We start from the raw sequence: 26,383 nt of genomic DNA, 5'->3' as shown, positions 1-26,383 counted from the left end.
ATTGGAAATGATTAGGAGAGGACTTACAAATTTAAATTCATTTGTTTAATTATTTCCGGATCCCGCCAATTGAGAATTAAATGGTTTTAAGTTACATTTACCTTAAGGATGTGTTTGGTTCACGAAATGTAAGATTACCAGTGAGAATAAAAGATTACCACGGAATAGAATTACTTTGAATGTTGTATTTTGTGTTTGGTTAGTTTAGCAGAAATGTAAGATTACCGTGTTTGGTTAAAAGAATAAAAGATTATTGGAATGTATATTTGACCAAATTATCCTTATTATATATTTGTTTCTTAACAAGTTGAATTCTACTATAATATTACTATAAGATATTTATATATTTTCTTTAAAAAAATGACAGAAGAATGATATTTTTGAAACAAATTAAGGTCATTTTAGTCCAAAACGCCAGTAATCCAACAATACTTAAGGGAACAGAGGTAATGATATTCCCGATAATATACCCCAAAAAATCCATTGTTAGTAATAAAACATTACCGACAATGAGATTTCCGGCCAACCAAACAGGAGAATATGGATTTCATTCCCCTGATAATCTCACATTCTCTGAACCAAACACGCCCTAATATTAGGAAGAAAAGTACAAACAGACAAAGCAATTATAATTGAAATAAATGGAAGTTAAATCCTGATTGCAACCATCGTTTTAAATTCTATTGAATTTAGTATTATTAATAGTGATCACCATTAATTTTAATTCATAAAATATTAAAATTTTAAAGGACTTAACGTATAATTATAAATTAACTAAAAATTTAAAAGTAAATTATTTAAAGGTAAATTATAATTGATCACTTAACTATTTAATCCTTTTATTTTTACAATTGATCTTTTAATTTTATAAATCATACCATTTAACTATTTAATTATATTTCATTAAGTCACATGTCGTTAACAGTTGACAAAAGTATTAATGTGACAGTTAATAAAAGTAGTATAGTTATATATTTAGTCATCAATATTTATATATTCTATCAATTTGATCATAATTTTAATTTAATTTAATAAATTTATTTCTCTAATCAAATTGTGATATATATCAACATATTATTGAAGATTTTTTATAAATTAGATTTATTTAATTTAATTATTTTCTTACCACTAAGATGGTGACACATGTCATCATTTGGTTCGATGAAAAATAAGTTGAAAAGTCGAAATAACTCGTAAAAAATAACTTTAAATTGATAGAAGGGCAAAATCTTCAAAAATATATCAGATAATCATTACATATTTAATTTCTGAAAATCTCTAAAAATATTTATTAAATAAAATCAAAATTTATCACATCCATATCCACTACCATGAATTCAAACTACCTAAAATCTTTACCATCACTTCGTGGCCCCCACACTACTTTTTCATTTTTTACCCAGTAATGATCCTGTACAAGCAATTTCATCAATCATCAAGATGAAATCGAAGCCGTCATTCATTGATCAGCGTTGTAGCTTAGTCTAAATCCACACAGTTAAAAGAAATTATTTGAGAAAATATGTACATTATTCTCATTGAGTATAAGAAAGAGAATGTATCAATTAAAATATTTATTTCTAAAAAATATATTTTATATTAGTTACCTTATTAATTTAAAATGTTAATGAAGAAATTTATTAATGTAAGAAAATTAACTCATTATAAAAGTGGTTCTAAAAATAGAATCAATAAAAGATCATTACATTAAGAGAAATAGAAATATCATATAAAATATTTCATATGATTTGATTCCTATTATAAACATATCTGTATGCAATTACAAATTTATCTTGTTCTTCTAGATAGATTTTACTGAAGAGATTTTATTAATAATTTTATTTTTATAATTATTAATTAAGTTAAAAATATTCAATTTAAGATTATATATAATCATAAAATTATAAATGTAAAAGAAAAAAACATTAAATTTAACTTATAAAATATATAAATCTTAAATTTTATTTTTTTAATCTTGTACTAATTAATTTATAAAATATATGCAATTGATATCCAAATTTTATTTATTTATAGTTACATACATAAGTGGTAAACGCTCTTTCTTAAAGCTGAGTTAATTTTTCGTCCTGTTTACCAATTTCTCTAAACTAGGTTATTTTGAACCAATTAATATTTTGAATCAAAAGTCTGCCGCTCATTTTTTCGTTCCTGTCTCCTTTCGTGAACCCGTCAAAAATATTTCGGTTAGTTTCAGGACCCATTAGGCCCGTACGGATTTAATGTGTTACAAATAATATTAAAATTTAAAAAAAATCTCAAACTATAAAATAATAAATATTTGAAAAGTATTAATAATTTTAAATATTTTCAACAGAAAAGTCTGATTATCTCTTTTCAGTCTAAGTCTATTAATATTTATTGAATGTGTTTTCAAATGAAAAATCTAATAATTATTCTTTATATTTTTAATTTTTGAGTATTAAGGCCATAAAAGTACAAGTTAAAAAACTCAGAAGCTAGATGAGTGAGGTTTATATGCTAGTTTATTATATGACGTATTAGAGTGTACGGATAACCCTTCGAATTATCTAAAATATGCTTTTACTTTTTAACTCTTGACTAATCGGTAAAAATATTCTGTATAAACGTTGATTATATGAATCTATGATAATGAAAGTTGTTTAATATGTATAGTTTATGAGATGAAAAGTATATGAAAAATGTCATGGTAGTTGATATGTATATGAAATTAAAAGCATGTTAGCTTTGTTAATTTGACTATATGAATATGCTTAATTTGACACATCAATAAATGAGTTTTTATCACTTTTTCATGGATCTAAATCATATAACCATTATAAATATGTGTAAAATTAAAAAAAATTATATTTTATAGTTTGAGAAGGGGTTATTTGGGAAAGGGGTTAGAAAGTTAGGAAGGTACATTGGGTTGAGTATTTGGAAAAATGGAGTTGCTTGTATTTTAGTATCATATCTAACGTAATGCATGCGATTGCACAGCAAAAAAATATTACTGTGTGATAAGAGAGTTTAATTATGGAAGCTTTGTTTCTTAATTGGCCCATCTCATCTCTCAGTTTGTGGGGATACCATTTCTCATTGGCCGTCTCTCTTTTACTTCCTTTACAACAAGTTTCCATTGACACTCTACACTTTCTCGACACAACCCATGGAGATGAAGATATAAAGAGAGAGCAACGCAAAAAGATAATGGAAAAGCTGAATGTTTAAAGCCTTAAAAAGAAAGAAAGAAAACCACTTTTCTTTTCCTTTTCCTTTCTTCTCATCTCATCTGATATGCTCTAACTCTCTCTCTGCCTCTCTCTCTCTCTTTCCTCAGATCAGAAGCAGCTATTGCTTTGCTTGGATTTGCATCTTTGGCTTAATAATTGAGAGCTTTAATTATCCATGTTGACCTCAGTTCCTTGTTTGGAGCCATTTACCTGCTTAGAGAATGGCAGCAGCAGCAACAATACGAGGAAAAGAAGACCTGCAGGAACGCCTGGTACGTATCTATATGGATATGTATTTTCATCATTTGTTTGCGCTTCTAATCTGATGTTGATTAGATCCAGATGCGGAAGTGGTTTCTCTGTCGCCTAAAACACTACTAGAATCGGATCGTTACGTTTGCGAGATCTGCAGCCAAGGGTTCCAGAGGGACCAGAACCTGAAGATGCACAGGCGGCTACACAAGGTTCCATGGAAGCTAATAAAGAGGGAGACCCCTGTGGCGAGGAAGCGGATGTTAGTGTGCCCCGAGCCTAGTTGCCTGCACCACGACCCTTGCCATGCTCTAGGCGATTTGGTGGGGATCAAGAAACATTTCAGGCAGAAGCACAGCAACCACAAGCAATGGGTGTGCGAGAAATGTTCCAAGGGCTATGCTGTTCAATCCGATTACAAGGCCCATCTTAAAACCTGTGGCACCCGAGGGCATTCTTGTGACTGCGGCAGAGTTTTCTCCAGGTTTTCATTCCTCTCACGTCACATCAACAGTGTTTTAGATCTATCCCTGAGCCTTGCTGCTGGTTTTTTTATAGGGTTGAAAGCTTCATTAAACATCAAGATGCTTGCCCAATGAGCCGTGGCCGGCCAGAATCACAAGCAATGCGACCGGCTTGCATGTCGGGAACAGCTTCAAGCACCAATCCCTCCAGTGATACAAATTTCAGTACAGTATCTTGGCCTAGTTTGGAATTGGCAAAAACAACAGGTACCATGTTGTTGAGCCCTACAAAAGATAATTCCCCTAAAAACCAGCACTACCACAACTTGGAGCTTCAACTCTTAACCACACCAAATCCAACTGAGGTCTCGGTTTCCCCAAAAAACCATGATCATCATTCGATCCGGTTACAGCTCTCGATCGGCTCATCCAATATCGGTTCGGAAAAGGGAGAAACAAACCAGAAACCGGTGTTCGTTGCATCGAGGCTAAAAGAAGAAGCCGTGGCTAGGTTAAGGTCGGCTATGGCGGAAAAGGCTTATGCGGAAGAGGCGAGACAGCAGGCGAAAAGGCAGATTGAATTAGCCGAGCATGAGTTTCCCAGGGCAAAGAGAATCAGGCAACTAGCACAAGCTGAATTGGCAAAGGCTCAAGCTCTAAAGAACCATGCAGTAAAGCAAATTAAATCCATCATTCTGGAAATTACCTGCCATGCTTGCAAGCAGCGGTTTCAAGCAACACCACCTCCCCAGGAGAACTCCCTTGTTGTGAGTTACATTTCATCAGCTATAACCGAAGGTGAAGTCGAAAACGATAGCCGAACAAATCAAACAAAGACTACTAACATATAAACCAATATATATCATCCGTACGTCAAGTTGTTTATCTTTGATACTATTATACACCTCTTTCCTTCTTATATAAACCAAAAAATGGTTGTTTTTTTGGTGCAAGTGTTGTATCCTACAATTTGTGTGATTGACCATTTAATACTACAGAGGGTCTGTTTTTCTGAAGTGTTCATCTTATCATTCAATATACAACAACTGTTGTTAGGTTTTCCTGTTATATTGAACAACGACAGGCACTTATAAACGAATTTTCATTTGGATTTTGTGTTTGGACTATTTGGAGATCTTTGAATGATGAAGAGGTCAAAAAATGATGGTGGGGTTGCCCTTCCCTTTCTGCATTAAACCATATTAGTAATTACCCATGTCTAGTTTATAACCTAAAATCTCTCATAAATATCTATAGAAAACAAAGCACGAGGATAATTAAGTTACCCTATCATCTTTTACGTAAAAGAAATAAAAAAATAAATATTTGTTTTGAATTAATTACTGGTATCTGATCTATTGATCGATTAATATAGATTGAGTTTTGCAGAGGCCGTCATAAGGACAATTCTCACAATCCAATTTGCTCCATTCGCAAACGTCGATGTTCAAACTCCTGACATTGTTTAAGGAATCTATTATCTCATCCCACTAGATTAATTGATTGTTGGTAAAAAATTAAATATTTTTAATAAATTTTGTATTTTATATAATATCACCATATAGGTATTAAGTATATCTTAAACGTTTGATTTAGGAAATTTAAGATTAATGGTGCTATGGTATTAGACATAATCTTATTACCATCTCTTTTTTTAGGAAATATTACATTCTCATAATAATGTGAGATTTTTTTTATATAAAATTGTATTTAATGAATTTAATTCATTTCACTCAAGACAAATAAAATATAATAAAATTCTTTATTTGCGTGATATATTCTTCAAGTATATTCAGTTACAATATTATTATTATTATTATTATTTGAAAAACATAAATTGAAACATATTTAAACACGCATTATATTTCCCATTTAAGGGTTAAAATTTTAAATAATTCATAAGAATAATGCAATTAGGGATGGTAAACGGGTATAGTTTCGTGGATTCCGCACCTCATCCGCTCCAATTGGAGCGGGGATGGGTATAATTTTAGCGGTTAGTGGGCGGGTGTGGATTTATAAAGTGGTACCCGTCGTGGGTGGTGGGCGGGTAATGGGTTTGAGACATTACCCGCCCCGCATCCGCCCGCCCAGCTAAATATCTATTAAATTTTGGACCATTATGAATTTAGGTGTAATTTTAGAGACTAATTTATAAATTTGAATATTGTATAATATATAACATATAATTTAACCAAATATTAAGGATATTTAGTCTTTAATCTGGTCTTTAATTAGAGAAATATTTGGCTCTTTGATTAAACCCATAATCTCACTAACCACGTCACTTTCCATGTTCTTTAGCCCATGCTGCCCATCCAAACACAAATTAGCCGTACTATATGCATTAACATCAAAAGCAGCAGTTTCCATGTTCTTTAGCCCCTTAAAACCCATATTAGGCGCACTATGAGCATTAACATCGAAAGCAACTCAACAATCCAGCTCTGCGACTACATGCTCCCTACAATCTGTCTCCATAACATTCGTAGAGCCATTCCTCTGACAAATTGAAGCATGCGTTGCTACCCCATCACGAACTGTCTGGGAACCAACTCCAACATCCCATTAGTTTGCTGTCAGGCGGGTCTAGATGGGTATGTCGCTAGTGGGTAGTGGGTGTGGGGATGGATTTGAAAATGTACCCGCGAGGGCGGGTGTGGATTTGAAAATGTACCCGCGAGGGCGGGTGTGGATTTGAAAATTTGTACCCATCATGGGTGGTGGGCGGGTGGTGGATTAAAAAAAATATTAGGCGGGTATGGGGATGGAGGAGGGAGTATCCGTACCCGACCCGCCCGTTTGCCATCCCTAAATGCAATTCTAGAAAGGAAAAAAATGTAAATTAGAAATTACATATCGGAAACCTAGAGAAAATTTAAATATAACTTATTCAAACTTCTAACTGTGTTGTAAACGAGTAAAAGTACCATATACTTGTGAGAAAAATATATAATAAAATCTATATAATTTCTTATGAGTCGTCACTTGTAATCACCATTTTTTTCTAACACCCATCAAACCCCAAATCAGGCCCAAACCAAATCATGTTATAACACCCAAACAGAACCCGACTCTGGCCCAAACCAAACCCGACCCGAACCAAAATCGGAGCCTAACCTAAACCTAACCCTAGCCCTAGTGTAGCCGCCCCAACCACTGCCACCCAACTGCTGTCATTTTCTGCCCCAATACAAGAAGACTGCTCCATGCCATCGTCATGTCCTGCCACCACCAAGCTCCACACTCCATGCAACACGGCAAAAAAACAAAAGTAATCATTGTAACATGGGTATAAAACCCCGAACAAAACGTTGTAGAAGGGCTCAACCCTGAAAATTCAGAAAGTAATAAAAGAAAATTTCCAATAGCCTTTTTGTGTTTTTTTTGAAACTAACCTAAAACCAAAATTTTTCTTTTTTTAATTTCGATTTTCATTCGAAAATCACGCCAAACAAAGTAGGAAAAAAGAAAGATTGAAGAGAGAATGAAAAATTACCTTCGGCCGGAGCCTTCACTAGCGGCCAGAACCTCCGTTCGCAGATTCGAACGGTCAAAAGAGAGAAGGGAAGCCGACGAACAACATACTATGGAATCACCTTGATCTAACGACTGTCGGAGTAGATCGGGGCACCAAAAGTCGAAAGGTTGTCGACCATTTTCGCGGTGTTAGACGCCAAATCTCGTAAAACTATGGCCCGATTCAAGATCTTAACGTCGAGGCGAGCGTGCCCGTGAAGTTTAAGCCCAAAAAGACACCGCCGGTAGTGATCGGTGCGGCGGTCAATGGCGGCGTTCATTGCCGGCTTAGGGGGAAGCTTTAGAGAGAGGGGGAGAATTGAGAGTGAGGGAAGGAGAAAATGAGGAAAAAAGGATTTTGCCTATTTAAAGGCAATCCAAAACGGTGTCGTTTTGACACCTGCCGATCACCCCAAATGGCATCATTTTGCTCACACCTGCTACTGTACGTTTTGGCCTTCGTGGTCTAATCCCTTTCACAATTCTCGTCATTTCCTTCATTTACAATTTGGTCACTTATTTCATGATTAATTTCTTATTTGTTTAGAATGTTTGTCCTTATTTCATAATTTTTCCATTTTATGTTTCAATGCTAACTTTCGATTTATTTTCTTTCAGGTCCTCTGACATTTCACCTATTTTTACACTTTAGTCCCTTGTGATGCCTTTTTATTCTTATAAAATCATGTCCTTATTATGATATTTTGCATTTTTGTGAATAGGTGATTATTTAAAATTAAATTTTTGGGTTATTTTCGTATTCAGTCCTCAAACTTTTGCCATAATTTTCATTTTAGTCACTAGTTTTCAAGGCAAATCTCCATTTAGGTCCTCTAAACTTTGCCGTGTTTTTATATTTTAGTCCTTATGTGCTTGTTTTGTTTATTTATTACGATTTTGACATCCTATTGCATTTTATTTTAATTTGATCATCATTTCGGTTTATGATTTATTAACAATTAGTCACTCTTTATTTATTTATTTATTTATTTCATTTTAGTCATTAATCAGTTCTATTTTCTTTATTTAGTCATGATTTTGATGCTATATTTTCAATTTACGCATTTTAGTCACTGTTTATTTCTGATTTAACTACTAACTTTTATTTTATTGCACTCTAACCACTATTATTTATTTATTTACTGTTTCTAATATTCGATTCGATTTTGCGGTGACCCGATCCGAGGTATAACCCACATTATTATGATATGGAATTTACTAATTTCTAACTCTAACTTTTTTTTATTAATTTGTTTGAATTATATGACCTTGCGATGACTCGATCCGGGGTACAACCCGCATTATTACAACTCGAACTCTATTAACAACTAAATTTTCTAACTTCTAACTGATAACCACTAATTGCTAATTTTTATTTATTTACTTACTTATTTTTTATTTTATGTTCGAAATATCGTACGACCTTGCGATGACCCGCCCGGGGTACGACTCACATTATTTATGATTAAGATTAAACATTAAAAATTGATGTTAAAATTTTTTATTGCTCTTTTATTTTTATTATTTAATTTTATGCACATTTAAATTTGTTTCCTTTACTTTTTATTTAATTAATTTCAGCCCCTTAATTTCATTACTTTAATTTTTTTATCATCTATTTTTACCCTTCATTTTTGTACTTTAATTTTAGTACTTTTATATATTTTAATTGCCTTTAATATTTGCATCCTTTTAATTTAGTCCTTGATGTATTCCCTTTTTTTAGATTTAGTCCATAATCTTTTAATTATTCGATTCATATTTAGTCATTAAATTAAGAGAATTCTTAATTTGGTCCTCGCTTTTTCTCAAGGTTCCAATTTAATTATTCGATTTGCAATATTGATTAAAATGAATTTAAGTTAATGTTAGAACCTCTACTTTAGTTAAATTTCAATCTAGTTCTTTTAATTTAGAGAATAATTCGAGTCGACCCTTGCCTAAATTCTCAAGGGACCATCTCGATTATTCGATTCAATAATTGATTAAAAACCAAATAGGGTTAATATTAGAATCCACATTTCTAGGTTTGTTCCTTTAGATTCTTTAATCCTCATAATTTGACACTTTAGGATAGAGAGAGCCTTAATTTACCCTTAGCTTAATTAGGATGAATGAAAATTTGTTTGATTGTATTTTATTTTTAAAACCTAAGGCAATGTTCACTTATTAGGGAATTAATGGTATATCCCTCGCAAGTATGCTCAAGGGGTGACTACTGGTGATTCTCGAAATAGGTCGACATCATTTTCAAGTCCGAATCATGATTTCTAAAATTAAGGCAATGCCTAGTTATTAGGCACAATAGTTGATCTCTCATATTTATGCTAAGGGTGAATGTTATCGGCCTGAATAAACGAATACCCTTTTCAACTTTGCATCTGCAATGATTTTTTAATTAAATAAAGTTCAAACTCAAAATTTCCAATTCTAAATATAGGATAATCATCTAGGTACCAATTTTTGGGCGTTTGCGGGGGGTACTAATCCTTCCATATGTGTCACCGACCCCCAAACCTGATTTATGGATTTTCACAGAATTTAAAACTTAGTATTTTGAAAAAAATAAAATGTTTTATTAAAATCACCCGATTTTTATGGTGTCCTAATCGAACCTTAAATGATTGGTGATGTCTCCTCACATTTCAAAACCTTTTCAAATAAAAACCCCAAAAATGATACTGGTCTTTCCCCGCTCGAGCGAAAAATGGTGTCGACAGCTTGGTGACTCCGCTGGGGAGGTTTTTCTTAAAACAACTTGAGAGTCGAGCCAAGAGTTGGTTACCCTATATTTAGGATTCTGGAAATTATGGGTTCGATCTTATTTAATTTACAGTTTGTTATATTATTTTCAATAAAAAAAAAAATTTCTCTCTGGTTAATGCTTACACTTCTATGGAATTATTTAGGATTGTTGCATAACATAGCTCTAAACCTTAGCTCAATCCCAGTTTATCTAAGTTGGGAGAAACGTCACACCTCATAAGGAGCATTGGACTTCATTATGTGGGTCTAATAAAGTATCTCTGGAAAGCATCCTAAGTTGCCTGTCCGAACATCAGTTCCGAGGCATGCTTTTAGCGATGTGATCCCCTGAGCCGAATCCAATTCGCAAGTCTATAAGGGACTAGAATCATAGTCAACCTTAGCAGGTTGTAAAGATGACTTGGGAACCCTTTACTATAACCCGACCTCATGTAAAGGATTTAGTAAACCTACCCCGCTAGAGCCATGCGGATAACCTAGGAGAACTAGAACGCATGTGGTTAGGACTAAATTGTCTTTGTATGCTCATTTTCCAGTCTCAACTTTGAGTCGTATTTAATTATTTTTACTAGGATTACATTTCTTTGACTAATCATTTCAACTAACTTGATTCTTTTTGTCTTGTTTCTACTAACTTGATTTCCTTTTGTCTTGTCTTATGCTTTGTTGTATTTTCACATAAACATGACATATCCTTCAAAGGTATTGATCCCTGAATAGTTAATCTCTATGTAAATCGAGTAACGTCAAGAGAGAGTCTACCTACTAAGAACACAAGCCAAACATCTACCTCTTGAGGTAACAAGTTAGACTCAGGAAGATTCAACATTGAAGCCAACAGTTGAAGGTCACAAACCAGCTCAAAATATTTCTGAAAGTAGGAGATGAAGTAGAAGCTTTGAAGATGATGCAATACCCAAACGCTCGTAAGAGATGAAAAACTTGAGGATGGACTGGATTTTCATTTCCCCAGTGTACCGAGACATTGTCGGTTTCTCAAGAATTGTTCAAGGAACAATTATATTTTGGGATTAATTCCTTGTTGCATTTGCATCTCGTATTTTGCACTCCTATTTTTGCATCTTTGCATTTTCATGTGCATATTTTCTACACATTATACATTTACATGGTATACATTGCATCTCAATATGCATTAATCACGGATCTCAAGAGTAACTCGCGGAGAATCTTGTGATAAAAGTTTTGAGGTAAAATGAAGTCACCCCATTCATATCAAAAAAGGATTGAGAGCTATGGACGTGATGTTAGCACTGTCTGAAGTTCAAGGCACATCATTGAGATATGTGGGGCATCGAAGAGCAATATCTAGAATTTAATTAACCCAGGAGCATAAACCTTTAGTAATGAGACATCCTGGTGCGAACCAAAAAAAATTCTTTCATCCACCGTGAAACCTTATTGCACTGGCTTTTTCATGTCTGAATGTGTTTGTTCTTTCCTTGTTTTCTCAATAAATAGTTTGATAGTTAAATTTATGTCATTTTCTATGGTTATGAGCAATAAATCAAGTTTTAATCTTGTAATTATTTGAATATCAAATGAAATAAAGGTTCTTTTACTACTTATTAATTTAGATCTTTGACAAGTGGCAAGATTAGACATTCCATACCCCATCAAAAGCTGAAAGAACCATTGTTTGGTTCCTTACCCAAAATAACACATGTTTACTACCAAAATAACGAACCTTGACATCACTTCCCTCTGAAACAATAAAGTCATGCCCTTATCCTCCCTGGGGCACTAAAATCCATACTTTTACCTTCCCATACATAAATAACCTTTCCAAAACATTACCTTTCTAGAATTATGACTTTAAAGTCACACATTTCCCTTCCTATACATAGGACTAGCATTCATTTCCCAACCTTAATAAAATTGAGAGGTTTAAAGTACAAGATGTCGTGTGTACGAGATCCATTCATGCAAGAAATATAATATGAAGTGTTACAGATCAAGTTTTTGCAAGAGAACTTGAATAATTAGGGCATAATAGAAGCAATGTGAAGTAAAAATAAAGGAAATCATTGACATAATTATACCATGCATTAATTATATTATTTTTATATAAATAAGGTTAATCCTGAATACTCGTCCCCCTAGAGATACTTCTTTTACAAGGATTTCCATGTATAAGATGATGAACGACTTTGTTTCATTTATCATTTTAGAAAAAGAAAAATAAAAAAATATATCCCTTGTTGTCCCCATTTAAGCCTGAATTATTTTCGTCTAATTCAACCCTAACCAAGGATCATCCTTCGCACTGGGGGGCAAGATGAAGGAAATCTGCTCGTATGAGTGAAGGCCATAAATCTAGATTTTGTTACAGAAACAAGTCATGGTGAAATAAAGTAAGAGATAAAAGGATACCACAAGGTGGACCAAATACGAAGCATTCGAAGATCAAATAAAGTGGACGACACAGAGAGAAAAAAGAGAAAATATAGAAAAAAAAAGAAAAAAAAAGAAAGAAAACATATCAAATACTTCAAGACAAGTGACTCAAATCAATTCGCTAGAAAATCATGGAACATCAACGGAAAATATTTAAGAAATAAAAGACGCACAAGCATATTCAAATCAAGCAAGACAAGATTGAAGATAGTAGAATGAATTGATCCTTGGTTCAATCCCCCTTAAACACTTGTTTGGGCCTATTTATCCCTTTCTTTTTCATAACCGTGAGCCCTAGCTTACATTACGTGCCTGAAATGTCCCTTCTAATCATACATGGATTTCTAAGTGGAGAGACTATCTTCAGATTTCATTCCGCCCCTCAAGGTTATTTTTTTTTGCAAAAAAATAGTTTTCTAGAATATTTAATGCATGATAGAGAAAAATAATAAAATAAGGGTTCAAGACGTAAAAGTTTAGATGACGTATTGAAACCAAAGGAGAATTCGAGTTGAAAAACTGAAAAGGAAGCTCGAATACGAAGATTGTCAACCACTGCACAGAAGAATATCTTATACATCTCTTGATAAAGTACTGCACAACCCAAAGACGCTCACGAGGGCTCGGAACCAGTGAATATTTCCAGAAGAGAAGTATAACGACCGCTTCATCAAATCAATGAACACCAGAATCAAGGACGTAATAAGCCAACTTGAAATACATTACCTCCCCAAATTAACCTAAAACACATTACATTCCCAAGTCAACCTAAGCTTTATATCAAAATTAATTTTTACACTTGTCAAATGTATATGATTTTCGAAGGATTAAAAGAAAAGTTGATTTATTTGATATTTAATAAACTCTTGTTTTACAATTTTTTGTGATTGTGAGCCTGAACAAAATGATAGAATTTTTGAAATTTATTCAACAATTTGTTTCTAAAATTGAGAGAGGAAGGAAAATAATTTCAAACAGGACAATCGCAAGTGAAAAAGGTCCTTGAAGCTGGTAAGACTCATTCTGTCTCAATCAGAGGAAAAAAACAAATGATGCCAGAATAATGAAGTATTTCTTGAAAGCAAATAGTCTGAGTGATCAGAAGCATCGGAGGATAGAACTTCTCACACTTTTTTGCGACGTTGTCAAAAGCAGATGATCACCTTAGTTGAAAGTGGCACATATCCCGACTCATAGCAAAATTGAAAGACAATTATGTTAGAAGAATTGATCACTTCTTAAGTGTCAATCTGATCATGTCATCATGAATAGAAGCTCTTAAGCTATTCTATAATATTACTGACTAGCGACACAAGAGTGATATCATTCGAGATTAATATTTTGGCACGAAGAGAGCCATGAGTACCCACATTAGGGCATTACCAAAACCAGATGTCGTTAAGATCACAAGATTTAAATCAAGCAGATGTGGCGAATGAGCCTTACCGTTTAGAGTGCTCAGGGTAGAAAATGAAAACAAAAACATCTTACCTTGAGAAACAAACCATTCATGATTTGATTGGAAGATCTATCATGAGAAACAAATTTGATTGAGAGGTTGATTCAGGGATAGAAATGATGTCAAGTCCATATACCTGATCATAATAAGAATTCGAGAGATAAAACATTTCCTCAAAAATTAAGACCACAAGATGATCCTCATAAGATTATAAACCTGAGTTGTCAAGTTGCTACATCGATATTGAGGCAGGTTCCATGCAAAGATAATCAAGTGAAAGAAGGTTGAAGTCTCCAATTTGATCTAGAAGAATAATTGATGATAAATATTTCTACAATCAAGAACCTCATGCATTACATATAGATACATATATATTATATTCACATTTCATGTATCAAGGCAGATTTTACAGATTGTCCAAACAAAGGAGAGAGCAAAGAAAAAGCATAGTTTTAGCCTTGAATGGAGGGGATTTTGTTCAAAGTGGTTAAGACTCCTGGATCGAGGAGCCCAATCAAGAAGAATCATCACTTTGATGTGGGGTACGTTACCCAAACAGTGTGATGTTTTCAAATGAATTTTGAAATAAACTAAGCCTGATTTTCAGGGGCTTCTTGATGTTTTCAAACATGTTTGGAAGAAAGTTAAGACTGATTTTTAGGGTTTTCTTGATTACTTTCGATGTCTTTTTAAAGAAGCTAAATCTAATTATTAGGGTTTTCTTGATGATAATCGTAAATGAATTTTTGAAGAAGCCAAGTTTGATTTTCAAAGGTTTCTCGATGATGAGTTCTTTAGGCCTTGTAACATATAGTTGCATTATTTTGTGATTTATTGTGCATAAATGTCAAAGCAACAAGAAATCATGAATGCTTCCCATACCAGTAGTTATGCTGTTGAGCCAATATTGTGTTCATAAGGGGTTTATATAAATTCTAATTTCACCCAATTTGAAGGTTGTGTGGTGTTTGCGCCAAGATTAAAAGTGGATAATCGGGAAGTTCACTTTTCACTAAATGGGCAATAGAACTTTGAAAAATTAATGCAAAGCTTGGAGGGCTGAATTTGATGTTAGAAATTGAGCAACACCTTCAATTCCTATTGTTTCTAAGGTTCCAATTACCATCCTTGTTATGAATATATCGTATTGACTTGTCATAAAACAAAAATGTTCTGTAAGTTTCTATGATAGTTAGTTCCAGACAGTGGTTGTTGATTTTCCGTTAAAAGGTGACAGCGAGTACACAATCTCCAGAGCTTGAAATAATATATTATCTTTTCAAAACTTCCTAGCCAAGATGAAAGCTCTATTGGATTTATACACAAGTTAAGGCAAGAGAAGCCAAATTTATCAAAGGCCAAAATTTACTAGGGCAAGATGCACTCATTCACGAGTCAATATTCACAAGAATGCTCTCAGGTGTGATAGATAAAGAAGACAACCGAACCGGGAAAAGAATAAAGACTACTCTTGCAACCATTTCCAGCAGATCAAGAAAACCTGCATTCATACATGAATTTGCATATTTGTATTATACATTTCATCATTTCACACATGATAAATTATGATTTTCCCTCTCATGAGGATACTTTTAAAGTCTATTTAAAAAAAACTATTTTTTCATTCTTAGGATCTTTTTTTAGAAAATTGTTCGAGTCATTCTTAGGACCGTTTTTCTGGGATGTCGCTGAATTCATTCTCAAGGTTTCCCTAGAAGCCTTTCCAGCAATGCATTTATTAAACTTGACTTTTCAAATTGTTTCAATGTGAGTGAGCAGTGTAGTTCCTGGGATGGACCCAACAAAAACAAAAACTCAGCACATATAAAGGAGCAAAGATTCATCAGACGATATATTTTGTAATATTAAGGAATTCAAAGAGTTAACAAAGATTTCATTTCACGACTGCATGAAGAAGAAGAATATTTAAGCAAAGTATCAATCCATATTTTTCATCATTGAAAGAAATGGATCTCAGAAAAATTGAGAACCATAGGGTCATTACCTTCAGGTACTTTAAAACAAATCACTGATATATGATAATCTTTTACAGTTTTAAAACTCGTCAAAGAGAAGATAAACTAATCACATTTCCAATGGAGAGTTCATAATGAGAAGAACTCATTCGTTAGAGGGAGAATAAGTTCGTAATGAGAAGAACTTGTTCAACCTTTACTCGATTCACGGTATTTCGAATCAGCGGCGTCTTACTTGAGGGATTAATATTTCTAATAGAGAGTTCATAATGAGAGAAGAACTTGTTCAAACTTTTCTCAATTCATGACATTTCAAATAAGCGATGACTCACTTGAGGGATTAAAATTTCCAATGGAGAGTTCATAATGAGAAGAACTTGTTCAACCTTTGCTCTATTCACGACATTTCAAATCAGTGACGCCTCACTTGAGGGATTAACATTTCTAATGCAGAGTTCATAATGAGAAGATTTGTTCAACTTTTTCTCGATTTACGACATTTTGAATCAGTGACGCCTCACTTGAGGGATTAACATTTCCAATGTTGAATTCATAATGAGAAGAACATGTTCAACCTTTGCTCGATTCACAACATTCTTAGGATCGTTTTTTAGAAAATTGTTCGAGTCATTCTTAGGACCGTTTTTCTGGGATGTCGCTGAATTCATTCTCAAGGTTTCCCTAGAAGCCTCTCCAGCACTACATTTCTTAAACTTGACTTTTCAGATTGTTTCAATGTGAGTGAGCAGTGTAGTTCCTGGGATGGACCCAACAAAGACAAAAACTCAGCACATATAAAGGAGCAAAGATTCATTAGATGATATATTTTATAATATTATGGAATTCAAAGAGTTAACAAAGATTTCATTTCACGACTGCATGAAGAAGAAGAATATTTAAGCAAAGTATCAATCCATATTTTTCATCATTGAAAGAAATGGATCTCAGAAAAATTGAGGACCATAGGGTCATTATCTTCAGGTACTTTAAAACAAATCACTGATATATGATAATCTTTTACAGGTTTAAAACTCGTCAAAGAGAAGATAAACTAATCACATTTCCAATGGAGAGTTCATAATGAGAAGAACTCATTCGTTAGAGGGAGAATAAGTTCGTAATGAGAAGAACTTGTTCAACCTTTACTCGATTCACGGTATTTCGAATCAGCGGCGTCTTACTTGAGGGATTAATATTTCTAATAGAGAGTTCATAATGAGAAGAACTTGTTCAAACTTTTCTCAATTCATGACATTTCAAATAAGCGACGACTCACTTGAGGGATTAAAATTTCCAATGGAGAGTTCATAATGAGAAGAACTTGTTCAATCTTTGCTCTATTCACGACATTTCAAATCAGTGACGCCTCACTTGAGGGATTAACATTTCTAATGCAGAGTTCATAATGAGAAGAGTTTGTTCAACTTTTGCTCGATTTACGACATTTTGAATCAGTGACGCCTCACTTGAGGGATTAACATTTCCAATGTTGAATTCATAATGAGAAGAACTTGTTCAACCTTTGCTCGATTCACAACATTCTTAGGATCATTTTTTAGAAAATTGTTCGAGTCATTCTTAGGACCGTTTTTCTGGGATGTCGCTGAATTCATTCTCAAGGTTTCCCTAGAAGCCTTTCCAGCAATGCATTTATTAAACTTGACTTTTCAAATTGTTTCAATGTGAGTGAGCAGTGTAGTTCCTGGGATGGACCCAACAAAAACAAAAACTCAGCACATATAAAGGAGCAAAGATTCATCAGACGATATATTTTGTAATATTAAGGAATTCAAAGAGTTAACAAAGATTTCATTTCACGACTGCATGAAGAAGAAGAATACTTAATCAAAGTATCAATCCATATTTTTCATCATTGAAAGAAATGGATCTCAGAAAAATTGAGAACCATAGGGTCATTACCTTCAGGTACTTTAAAACAAATCACTGATATATGATAATCTTTTACAGGTTTAAAACTCTTCAAATAGAAGATAAACTAATCACATTTCCAATGGAGAGTTCATAATGAGAAGAACTCATTCGTTAGAGGGAGAATAAGTTCATAATGAGAAGAACTTGTTCAACCTTTACTCGATTCACGGTATTTCGAATCAGTGGCGTCTTACTTGAGGGATTAACATTTCCAATAGAGAATTCATAATGAGAAGAACTTGTTCAAACTTTTCTTGATTCATGACATTTCAAATAAGCGACGACTCACTTGAGTGATTAAAATTTCCAATGGAGAGTTCATAATGAGAAGAACTTGTTCAACCTTTTCTTTATTCATGACATTTCGAATCAGTGACGCCTCACTTGAGGAATTAACATTTCTAATGCAGAGTTCATAATGAGAAAGTTGTTCACCTTTGCTCGATTTATGACATTTTGAATCAGTGAGCCTCACTTGAGGGATTACATTTCAATGTTGAATTCATACTGAGAAGAACTGTTCAACCTTTGCTCGATTCACACATTCTTAGATTGTTTCAATGTGAGTGAGCAGTGTAGTTCCTGGGATGGACCCAACAAAGACAAAAACTCAGCACATATAAAGGAGCAAAGATTCATTAGACGATATATTTTGTAATATTAAGGAATTCAAAGAGTTAACAAAGATTTCATTTCACGACTGCATGAAGAAGTAGAATATTTAAGCAAAGTATCAATCCATATTTTTCATCATTGAAAGAAATGGATCTCAGAAAAATTGAGGACCATAGGGTCATTACCTTCAGGTACTTTAAAACAAATCACTGATATATGATAATCTTTTAAAGGTTTAAAACTCTTCAAAGAGAAGATAAACTAATCACATTTCCAATGGAAAGTTCATAATGAGAAGAACTCATTCGTTAGAGGGAGAATAAGTTCGTAATGAGAAGAACTTGTTCAACCTTTACTCGATTCACGGTATTTCGAATCAGCGGCGTCTTACTTGAGGGATTAACATTTCCAATAGAGAGTTCATAATGAGAAGAACTTGTTCAAACTTTTCTCGATTCATGACATTGCAAATAAGCGACGACTCACTTGAGGGATTAAAATTTCCAATGGAGAGTTCATAATGAGAAGAACTTGTTCAACCTTTGCTCTATTCACGACATTTCGAATCAGTGACACCTCACTTGAGGGATTAACATTTCTAATGCAGAGTTCATAATGAGAAGAGTTTGTTCAACCTTTGCTCGATTTACGACATTTTGAATCAATGACGCCTCACTTGAGGGATTAACATTTACAATGTTGAATTCATAATGAGAAGAACTTGTTCAACCTTTGCTCGATTCACGACATTTTGAATCAGCGACGCCTCACTTGAGTGATTAACATTTCCAATGGAGAGTTCATAATAAGAAGAACTTGTTCAACCTTTCCTTGATTCATGACATTTTGAATTAGCGACGCCTCACTTGAGAGATTAACATTTCCAATGGAGAGTTCATAATGAGAATAACATGTTCAACCTTTTCTCAATTCACTACATTTCGAATCAGCGATGCCTCACTTGAGGGATTAAAATTTCCAATGGAGAGTTCATAATGAGAAGAACTTGTTTAACATTTCCTCGATTCACAATATTTCAAATCAATATCTTCTTACTTAAGGGATTAACATTTTCAATGGGAGTTCATAATGCGAAGAACTTGTACTACATTCGAATCAGCGATGCCTCACTTGAGGGATTAAAATTCCAATGGAGATTCATATGAGAAGAACTGTTTAACATTTCCTCGATTCACAATATTTCAAATCAATATCTTCTTACTTAAGGGATTAACATTTTCAATGGGAGTTCATAATGCGAAGAACTTGTTACATATTTTCTCGATTCACGTCATTTTGAATTAGCGATGCCTCATTTTAGGGATTAATATTCCAATAGAGAGCTCGTAATGAGAATAAATTATTCAACCTTTGTTTGATTCACAACATTTCGAATCAGCGACGCCTCACTTGAGGGATTAACATTTCCAGTAGAGAGCTCATAATGAGAAGAAACCGCAGCTTGAAGAACATATATTGAGCTGAAAAAATGGTGTTTTAAATCTTTATTTCATTCCCGTTCCACAACAATAAGCAAAGATGGGCAGCTATAATCGCCATTTTTTTAATACCCATTAAACCCCAAATCAAACCCTGAACTAAACCCAAATCAAACCTTAAATAATGCCCAAACCAAACCCTATTATAACACCTAAATAGAACCCGACCCGAGCTTAAACCAAACCTGACCCGAACCCAAACTGGAGCCTAACCTAAACCTAACCCTAGTTCTAGTATAGTCACCCCAACCACTGCCACCAAACTGCTGCCGTTTTCTGCCCCAATACAAGAATATTGCTGCTCCACGCCACCGTCATGTCCTGCCACCACCAAGCTCCACACAACACAACAAAACAACCAACAAAAAAACAAAAGTAATTATTGTAACATGGGTATAAAACCCTAAATAAAATATTGTAGAAGGGTCAGATCCAAAAATTTCAGAAACCAATAAAAGAAAATTTCCAGCAACCTTTTTATGTTTTTTTTAAACTAACCTAAAACCAAAATTTTTCCTTTTTTTCATTTTGATTTTCATCAGAAAATCACACCAAGCAAAGCAGGAAAAAAAGAAAGATCGAGGAGAGAATAAAAAATTACCTTTGCCCAGAGCCTTTGTCGGCGACTGGAACCTCTGTTCGCAGATCCGAACCGTCAGAAGAGAGAAGGAAAGTCGACGAACGACATATTATGGAATCACATCGATCCAAAGGCTGTCGGAGTAGATTGGGGCACCAAAAGCTGAAAGATTGTCTGCTATTTTCTTGGCGTTAGACGCCAGATCTCGTAAAATTGTGGCTCGATTCAAGATCCTAACGTTGAGATGAGTGTACCTGTGAAGTTTGGGCCCGAACAGCCAGAGGCGACGACGACGATGTGGCAGCCGGCAGTGATCGGTGCGACGGTCGGTGGCGACTATCATCGTCGACTTCGTGGGAAACTTTAGAGAGATGTGAGAGAATTTAGAGTGAATATAGATAGAGAGAACGGAAATGAGAAAAAAGAAAAAGTTTTACCTATTTAAAGGCACACCAAAATAATGTCATTTTGGCACCTGCCCGAGAATCCCAAATGCCATTATTTTGCTCACACTTGCTACTGTGCATTTTGGCCTCAGTGGTCTAATAACTTCCACAATCCTCGTCATTTCCTTCATTTACAATTTGGTCACTTATTTCATGATTAATTTCTTATTTATTTAGAACATTTGTCCTTATTTCATAATTTTTCCATTTTATGTTTCAATGTTAACTTTCGGTTTATTTTGTTTTAGGACCTCCGACATTTCGCGTGTTTTTACACTTTAGTCCACTGTGATGCCTTTTTCTTCTTATAAAATCAAATGTCCTTATTATGATATTTTGCATTTTTGTGAATAGGTGATTATTTAGAATTAAATTTTGGGTTATTTTCGTATTTAGTACTCCAACTTCCGCCGTATTTTTCCATTTTGGTCACTAGTTTTCAGGGTCAAATATCTATTTAGATCCTCTAAATTTTGTAGTGTTTTTATATTTTAGTCCTTATGTGCATGTGTTGTTTATTTATTATGATTTTGACATCCTATTGCATTTTATTTTAATTTGATCACCATTTCGGGTTATGATTTATTAGCAATTAGTCATTGTTTTTTTATTTATTTCATTTTAGTCATTAATCAATTATATTTTCTTTATTTAGTCATGATTTTGATGCTATATTTTCAATTTATGCATTTTGGTCACTGTTTATTTTTGATTTAACTACTAACTTTTATTTTATTGCACTCTAACCACTTTTATTTATTTATTGTTTCTAATATTCGACTCGATCTTGAGGTGACCCGATCTGGGGTATGACCCCATTATTATGCTCTGGACTTTACTAATTTTGAACTCAAACCTTTTTTTTATTAGTTTGTTTGAATTATACGAACTTGTGGTGACCCGATCCTGGATACGACCCGCATTATTACGGTCCAAACTCTGTTAACAACTAACTTTTCTAACTTCTAACCACTAATCACTAATTTTTATTTATTTATTTATTTACTTATTTATTTATTTTATGTTCGAAATATCTTACGACCTTATGACGACCCGCCCCGGGTTACGACTCACAATATTTACGGTATAGGTTAAATATTAAAAATTGATGCTAACTTTTTTATTGCTCTTTTATTTTTTTTATTTAATTTTATGCACATTTAAATTTCTTTCCTTTACTTTTTATTTATTTAATTTCAGTCCCTTAATTTCATTACTTTGATTTATTTTTTTATTATATATTTTGACCGTTCATTTTTAGTACTTTAATTTTAGTAATTTTATATATTTTAATTTCCTTTAATATTTGTATTCTTTTAATTTAGTCCTTTATGTATTCCCTTTTTTTTAGATTTAGTCCATAATATTTAAATTATTCGATTCGTATTTAGTCATTAAATTAAGATAATTCTTAATTTGGTCCTCGCTTTTGCTCGAGGTTCCAATTTAATTATTCGATTTGCAATATTGATTAAAATTAATTTGAGTTAATGTTAGAACCTATACTTTAGATAAATTTCAATCTAGTTATTTTAATTTAAGGAATAATTCGAGTCGACCCTCGCTTAAATGCTTAAGGGACCATCTCGATTATTCGATTCAATAATTGATTAAAAATTAAATAGGGTTAATATTAGAACCTACATTTCTAGGTTTGTGCCTTTAGATTCTTTAATCTTCATAATTTGACACTTTAGGATGGAGAGATCCTTAATTTACCCTTAGCTTAATTAGGATGAATAAAAATTTATTTGATTGCATTTTATTTTTAAAACAGTTATTAGGGAATTAATGGTATATCCCCCGCAAGTATGCTCATGGGGTAACAACTGGTGATTCCCGAAATAGGTCGACATCCTTTTAAAGACCACATCATGATTTCTAAAATTAAGACAATGTTCGGTTATTAGGCACAATAGCTGATCTCCCGCATTTATGCTAGGGGACGAATGCTATCAGCTTTAATAAACAAATACCATTTTTTAACTTTGCATCCGTAATGATTTTTAAATTAAATAAAATTTGAACTTAAAATTTTTAATTCTAAATATAGGGTAATAAACTAGGTACCAATTTTTGGACGCTTGTGGGGGTGCTAATCTTTCCCTTACGTAACCGATTTCCGAACCTAATTTCTGGATTTTCCGCAGACCTTAAAACTTGGTATTTTGATAAAAATAATAAAATAAAATATTTTATTAAAATCACCTGATTTTTATGTTGTCCCAATCACACATTAAATGATTGGTGGTGATTCATCACATTTCAAAATATTTTCAAAAAAAAACCCCAAAACGGTACTGATCTTTCCCCGTCCTGACGAAAAACGGTGTTGACATCACTTATTCAAGAGGTAAACAAAAAGAACAAGATGGATTAACAAGAAATGAAATTTTAATCCTATTTATGAAGTTAAACAATACTATTTATTAAAATTGTTTTGAACAGTTAACAAATATTATTGTTGATGTGCAACGAGTAATGTACTAAAGTAGTGGTTTTTGGTGGTTCGAATGGTTGAACATTAACTTGATATAGACAGTTCATCCTATCTACTTTGAACGGTGAGCCGCCTATAAAGGGAGGAGGTCTAGCTCGGGTAATTATCTGATAGCCTTCTTGCTTCAAGTTCGTGGTGTAACACTTTAACCCCACATGTTCGAGTGTCACTCATAATAACCAAAATGATTAACTATTTTATTGAAATAATACTCAATTTTTAAAACATTTACACAAAGTATAAAATGTAACCATTTATAAAAGCGGACCCAATTTAAAATCCCAATACATAAATAAATAAAATATTATAATTTGACTCATTTATAAATCATAACCACTACATGCTGACAAAGTCGTCACACTGTAATCTAGTACTTCGTTGAGACTACTCTGATGATATCGTTGTCCCATCGCATTTTACGTAACATGTAACCTGCAAATGGAAACATATTTCGAACATTGAGCTCGCAGGCCCTGCGCCACACAATACCTCTATTATAATACATATATTCATTACAAAAGTATGTCAACGAGTATAGTTAGAGAAATAATACTAGCAATGTCATCAATGTTATCTATCCATTTATCCAAAGCATATTCACATCACAATCCTAGTCAGAAATAAAACAACGATAAAGCTCGCGTCACTAAGCTCAAACACTTATCCAAACAAGGCTCAGGTCATGGAGCTCGAATGCTAATCAACAACACACAAGTAGGGACCATGGTGTAGTCTGGGGTCACACGCGCATCACATTACTCATACCCCTCTACCATACGAATTAGGTACTTTGGATGAGACCTAAGTTAAACTCACATCAGGGACGTACATCTAGTGGCCCCACATGGCCAGAACCTTGGGTGAGATTTGGGTCACATATGCATCAGAAATGTACACTTGACTAACCTACTCCTCTAGAGTAAATGGATAAGTGTAGGTCAAAGAGCATTAGAGCATCATTCGAATAGTAAACTTTCAATGCCTTAGCATGACTCTTAGGATATCCAGATAACTCATCATACATACATACATCACAACGTATATGATCATCACACATAAGTAACTCGGGTGTCCTCGTCATTTCCTGAGAGTCAAACAAAGGCAAAAGTCTTATAGTCTTACCTTATAAGGTTCTTTTGATTATCACACATATCAATACATTATCACCACAATGGTATGCGCCTCATTTTCCCCTTAGTTCGTAACTAAGGGCCTGGCCATGAACACATCACATTATTATTATCAAGTCTTCATTATCAGGTTCTCGCTTTAGAGCTAAACATCTCATCTCATAGTATTAACCATTACGTTTTTAGTGATTCATATTATTATTTGAGTATCATTAATCTTCATGTTATTAATCAATCACAATATATTTTTAGGCTCCTCACTCGAATTCCACATCATTATTTAATCAATTTACAACCCAAACACTTATTAGTTTCGGTGAGCCGAGCAACATAAGTCACCTATGTGAGAGTGAAATGAGTTTGTTTCAAGGATACTATTGGACATAATTCTTTCAAATTCTTGCAAAACCAAGTGATGTTCACGGCTATATGGACATACTCATGATAACTAATATTATTGTTAGAAAGATAATTATGTGAACTATACTATCGTTTACACAAATGACAAAAGAGTTCAAGAATATCACTTATATTGGTTATCCAGTAAAGTAAATATATTGTCATAAGGAAAGGTTCAAAGGAGGACATCTACCTATCCTATGCAACTATTGATCGTAGATTCTATCACCACGTCAAGTCAAAATATTTTGATAAAATCATCAATTTCATTCATGTGGGGGATTGTTGGAAAAAGTGAGGTGAATTCATTGATTCATATCCTTTTTAAAAACTCGAAATTAAAGGATATTTATTATCTTTTAATTTGATATTACTAGGATAATTATCCTATTGAATATTTTAATTTAAAAGATATTTATCATCTCTTTAGTTTGGATATATTAATAGGATAATTACATCATTTTGAATATTTTAAATTAAAAGATATTTATTATTTCTTTAAATTTAAATATTAAAAAGATAAATATATCCTTTTGAATATTTTAAATTAAAAAATATTATCTCTTTAAATTTGAATATTAATCAGATAACCATCTTTAATAAATCTCCTATGAGAATCTTCTATAAATATTATGCTAACCTTCCATGTTAAACACAATTCAAAATTCAAGAACTTGAAACAACTTAAAAATTCTTTTTCTCATCATCTAGTTTTCATGTGATAGGCAAAGGCAAAGAATAATTTGCGATCTCTATATCGGTGCTATTGTACTTTGATCATATAGTTTTTGTATCATGAGAGACAGATGACCGATGATATCAAGTACAATGAGTTGACAAAAATCAGTCTGAAGAAAACTGTGTAGCTACAGGCCTCAACTCGTTTCCGATTGATTGATCTATCAAATAAAATATTTTTTTTCTTTCTATACTATTTTATTATTGTTTTTAAGAAATTTAATTTTTATTTCTTTTATTATCTCTGGTATGATTATCGTATTGGATTGTTATACTTCTAACACTTAATACCCAACTCGAAAAACTCGCAAGCAACTCAAAAATTAATATTATTAATTTTTAATTTTTAAATTAAATTATTAATAATATTAATATTTATGTGTTGTTTTTAAATACAATATATTGTTTTCATGTACTTAAAATTCATGTTTGAACTCGAGTTCAAGCCTGAACCGAGCTCGAGTTTGAGCTTAAATCG

The 26,383-nt window shown here is 33.1% G+C and overlaps 1 protein-coding gene across 2 annotated transcripts; it reads left to right on the top strand.

The window, feature by feature from the left end:
* The first annotated feature begins 3,310 nt into the window (after positions 1 to 3,310).
* On the top strand, positions 3,311 to 4,876 carry LOC120191709 (zinc finger protein SHOOT GRAVITROPISM 5-like). 2 transcript variants are annotated; one of them, XM_039194625.1, is made up of 5 exons: positions 3,311 to 3,487; positions 3,552 to 3,951; positions 4,026 to 4,120; positions 4,151 to 4,376; positions 4,413 to 4,875. In XM_039194625.1, the coding sequence occupies exons 1-5, from the start codon at positions 3,391 to 3,393 to the stop codon at positions 4,780 to 4,782; spliced, it is 1,188 nt and encodes a 395-aa protein (XP_039050556.1). In that variant the 5' UTR covers positions 3,311 to 3,390; the 3' UTR covers positions 4,783 to 4,875. The 2 variants fall into 2 exon arrangements, with proteins under 2 accessions (XP_039050556.1, XP_039050557.1); XM_039194626.1 differs by having other exon boundaries at positions 3,358 to 3,487; positions 3,547 to 3,951; positions 4,413 to 4,876.
* Positions 4,877 to 26,383: the final 21,507 nt, after the last annotated feature.

This window comes from Hibiscus syriacus, unplaced genomic scaffold, assembly GCF_006381635.1.
Source record: "Hibiscus syriacus cultivar Baekdansim isolate YM2019G1 unplaced genomic scaffold, ASM638163v2 tig00116971_pilon, whole genome shotgun sequence".
Classification (NCBI taxonomy): Eukaryota; Viridiplantae; Streptophyta; class Magnoliopsida; order Malvales; family Malvaceae; genus Hibiscus; species Hibiscus syriacus.
The sequence above is the reverse complement of the archived record's forward strand: the minus strand, read 5'-3'. Positions and strand labels throughout refer to the sequence as shown.

Excerpts from the sequence above, each read along its gene's own strand:
- LOC120191709 (XM_039194625.1), top strand. The coding sequence starts at position 3,391 with ATGTTGACCTCAGTTCCTTGTTTGGAGCCATTTACCTGCTTAGAGAAT. Across the intron at positions 3,952-4,025 it reads TGCGGCAGAGTTTTCTCCAG|GGTTGAAAGCTTCATTAAAC; the intron begins GTTTTCATTCCT and ends GTTTTTTTATAG. Across the intron at positions 4,377-4,412 it reads TCATCCAATATCGGTTCGGA|ATCGAGGCTAAAAGAAGAAG; the intron begins AAAGGGAGAAAC and ends GGTGTTCGTTGC.